We start from the raw sequence: 4,178 nt of genomic DNA, 5'->3' as shown, positions 1-4,178 counted from the left end.
GTATATATATATATATATATATATATATATATATATATATATATAAATATATATGATATTCAGGGCAAAGCAAACCATGTAGGATAAATATATGATGGAGATACATCTGCGGAGATGGTTGTCACTTTGTAGGTACGAGTAGCCTGCATCCATTAATAACCTCTTCCACAACTAAAAACAGATAGTGTTTCTAAATAACAAAGGTCTAGGTCTAACAAAGTGCTACACAAATACTGCTATTTCATTAACATGTTCTCTTTGAACTTGTGTTCTTACAATTCTTGTGATCAAATATATAATAACATATACAGGTAGTCCCTAGGTTAAAGACATCTGACATACGGTCACCTCCTAGATATGAACAGGGCTTCCCTACTTGCTCTTGTGCAGAACAGAGGCTTGAAAGGGGAGGGGGCAGTTTGTATGACTTGCAGAAGAAATCTTTAGCTAAACACAGCTGAGGTTGTGGGTGATCTTATGGGACTGAGCTCTTTCTGCAGCCTCTTGTAACTCTTTAATGACCATGACAAACTCTGCAGTTGTTGTTCTGCATATCAAAACTCAGCTTGTTCCAGACGTTAATGAATGTCTAGGCTCCATAAATAATTTTTTTTTGCTTTGTTTGTGAATAACTAACAGTGAGGATTTTATGCAGTTACTGACACCCTGCTCCCTAATAATATGTTGAGACAAACATCTGTCCTAATTGCATTTATTAAAATAATGTACCTGTTTCAAAATTCAATTTAAGAACAGACCTACAGTCCCTATGTTGTATGAAACCAGGGGACTACATGTATCATCCACTGGTGTTGATTTTGTAAAGAAGTTTAGGCTTTTCACAGAAGTATTTCTCTTAAAAGGGATATTTCACTTAGCTTAGTGGATGAACCAAAGCTCTGCTGACTTCATCCATATTATGATATCCAATTATGTGCAAGCAAAATCATGTTTCCTACAATTCTTTCTGTAAGATTAGATATTTTTTTCAAAATAAATTTTCACCACATCTTTTTCCTCTGCAAATAATAATTTTCTTTGCTAAGTGAATAGCCTAAGCTCGTTGAGTAAATCAGCCCTACCAAACGTTGACTCACCGTTTTGTTCCCTTTGTACCCCAGCAGCTAGTAGATCTGGTTCCCCAAGGCTAATATCATTAAGTCTGGTTCCTAGGCACTCCACACACAGGCACTTACACCACTCCTCAGCTTCCAGTTCTGAAAAAGAAATGCAAAGAACAGTTCAATAAACAAAGAGTAGTAGTGCACATACAGTACTATAGCCAACATATTTACATATCTTCAGTACATTTTGACATAATTTTCCAGTGTCTTGAAGTTATGTTTTATTTGCCCAAAAACACATATCTGCATAAAACAAGTAAAAATTGATATTTTAAATATTGAAAAAAATACAAAAAAATAACATTAGCACATTAAAAATGATTATTACATCACTCATATCTTGCTCAGATGATTAGATGTTCACCCATACGGGACATAATTTCACAGACTGTATGGATTACAAATTGCTAGAAATGGCTGACATTTATTGGTGTAGCACATCATATATTTAATATTGATACTGCATTGCTCTTTTGAATATATACTTTAAGTTCCAGTTCAAATGCTCCAGTTCTTCTTATTTTACGTAATGTAAAAAACAATCTATCAGCTATTGTACTAATTGCTCTTCCTGTGCTGTTACACTACAGGCAGTAACTGTGTAAGGACCACTGGTATAGCATCCTTGTTTAGCAGTGGCAGGCTTATTGCATTCCTCTGTGAGTTACAATTAGATTCACAAATCGTTCTTCCTATTTTTGCATGTTTAATTGCTATGTTTCTTAAAGTCCTGTACTATTGCAAGTCTCCTTACCCATTATATCTTGATGCTTTTGATCAGTGTAAGACATAGGTGAAAAAAAGCTGTGTTTTTATTAGAACTTTGCAAGCATCATCAAGTCAAGTCAACCAGCCTGTCAGGAATTAAACCTGGGGCTTCTACAGTGGCTGGCAGTGGACTATTGCACTGAGCCACCTGAAGTGCTGGACAGCTCCATACCTGATCACTGACTTAAACCTTGCCTGATCCTGTTCTTTGATGAAATCTTAACTCCTGTGCTCCTCCCAGCTACTTCCTTTGAAATGGTTTTTTGGAACTTTCTCTGTGCCAGATTATTGTGCTCCTGCCAATATCTCGCTTTTGTAGTGCTGATCCTGTTTGCTTACTACCCGTGTATTGATCTTTGGCTGCTGTTTTACTGACTACTCTTCTGATTACACTTCTTGGATTATATTGATACTGTGTGAACCAAACCAGGCCTGCCTATACTGTGAGCTTACTTGCTGTTCCAGCTACTGGACTCCGAGCCTGAATTTAGACTGTGACACAGCCAAAGTTCAAGGGAACCCCTAGTTTCCTCGAAAGGAACCCTGGGGTTCCATGAAATCTCGATTGAGAATGGATGCCCTGGACCAGTGGTTGCCAACCTTGAACTTCTTATCTCTTAGTCAATTGCTCCCTTAACACTTTTCTGATATCTATCTATATAGCCTTGCATTTTACAAAACTCTTAAGAGTTCAAGTACTTTTTTGATTTCTGTCTTTCTTGAATATTTATATTTCACAACTTCTCCTTGTAACTGTGTAAAAATATGTGGATTTCAGAACCAATTTTAGAATTATATAAAGTCTGAAGAAGAAACCTAAGCCATCCGGCAAACTTGATTTTTTTTTATAACTCAAGTTAGCCAGTAAAGGATATCATTTGAACTACAAACTTTGTACACAGATTTCAGTAGGGAATGATGTAGGATATCTGCAAGTAAGCTGAGTTTCTACAAGTTACAGTTCTGCTTTTATCTGTAGCTTTACACTTGTCTCTCTAAAGTAGAATTTGAGGTTAAGGAAGCTCCATACTGTGAGAAAAAGTCAATGCTCCCCTGAGGAACGACTAGATTCAACACAATTTTTAAAATATTCAGGTAATGCTTTACTAGCTCCTGTCCTTTAATATGTTAGAGTTACTACATGAACCCTATATGATTAAACCTTGTGCATATTGTATGTCATTAAAAAAAACTTAATAAAAGCAAATAAGGGCTTGATTGCAAGAACAGTTTTGCAGATGTTAAGAAATAATCACAGAGTCATTAAAAAATAAAACTAATTTAAGTAGTTGAAAATACTTTTCTTGCAGGCATTAAGCAGGTGTTGAGGTTGAGGTGTAAAGAAACTCCTAAGACACCCTTGTAGCTTTTTATGGTTCCTTGCATGTGTCAACTGGGTTGTTAGACTTAGAAACAAATTGATTTCAAAAACCTGCTCAGCATTTCATAAGCAGTTTTTAAGCAGTCAAATGGCTGTGTTGAAAAAAAAAAAAACAAATGTTGCCAACTGTAATGCTAGTTAGCCACTTCTATAGTGGTTTTTAAGTTTTCGAGTATTGCCCCCAACTGCCTGCCTAGCCAAAAAACCCTATGATTAGACAGAAAGCAGTACCGTACCGCAAATTAACAGTCCATGTGAACAAACCTAGACACCTGGAGCACACAGTTTGCAAATATTGACTTTAGGAAACATGAACCACTATCATATCATCTCCCAATGATAGTGCCCAATATTTGCTCACTACAATTAACCAAGCATCAGATATATTCTTTTTTAAATACATGCATGCTAGGTAATGTGTAAATATAAGGCCCATGGTACACCATACTATGGATCCCGTTGGTAACAATTTACTATCGACAAGATCCCCATAGAGGGCAGAGAAATAATCATTTCCATGCAGCAGTTTCTTGCTGACAAGATTGGGGCTAGTGAGTGATGTGCTGAGTTCATCAGCAAGGAAATGATTCATGGAACCAGGTATTTATTTGTTTTGTACTTCTTAGCAATCTAATTTCTGGAGAGTTCCCACCAATGACATGATCTCCAATGTACTATAGACCTATTACTGAAAATAGTTCACAAAAGCAGAGTTTACAAAACTCATTCTGACAATAGGCCTGATTTATTAACCACCTGAGCATTACACTGATGTCTAGATTTCTGTACCAAAAGCGTCACAGGTTTTTATGAATTGTTTTTTAAATTGTAGACCTGTAACTTACAGAAATATGTTCGAACAGGGTTCTAGTAAAAATAATGAATATAAAAAATGTTTGAAACAC

The 4,178-nt window shown here is 36.0% G+C and overlaps 1 protein-coding gene across 1 annotated transcript in view; it reads right to left on the bottom strand.

The window, feature by feature from the left end:
* DOK6 (docking protein 6) overlaps positions 1–4,178 on the bottom strand; it is a 221,279-nt gene that overhangs the window by 112,781 nt on the left and 104,320 nt on the right. The window contains exon 4 of the mRNA XM_072411499.1: positions 1,098–1,217. Within this exon, the coding sequence (XP_072267600.1) occupies positions 1,098–1,217 (120 nt within the window). The remainder of the gene's footprint in view (positions 1–1,097; positions 1,218–4,178) is intronic.

The sequence above is a fragment of the Pyxicephalus adspersus genome, chromosome 5 (assembly GCF_032062135.1).
Source record: "Pyxicephalus adspersus chromosome 5, UCB_Pads_2.0, whole genome shotgun sequence".
Lineage (NCBI taxonomy): Eukaryota > Metazoa > Chordata > Amphibia > Anura > Pyxicephalidae > Pyxicephalus > Pyxicephalus adspersus.
This window is presented reverse-complemented; position numbering and strand designations above follow the sequence as displayed.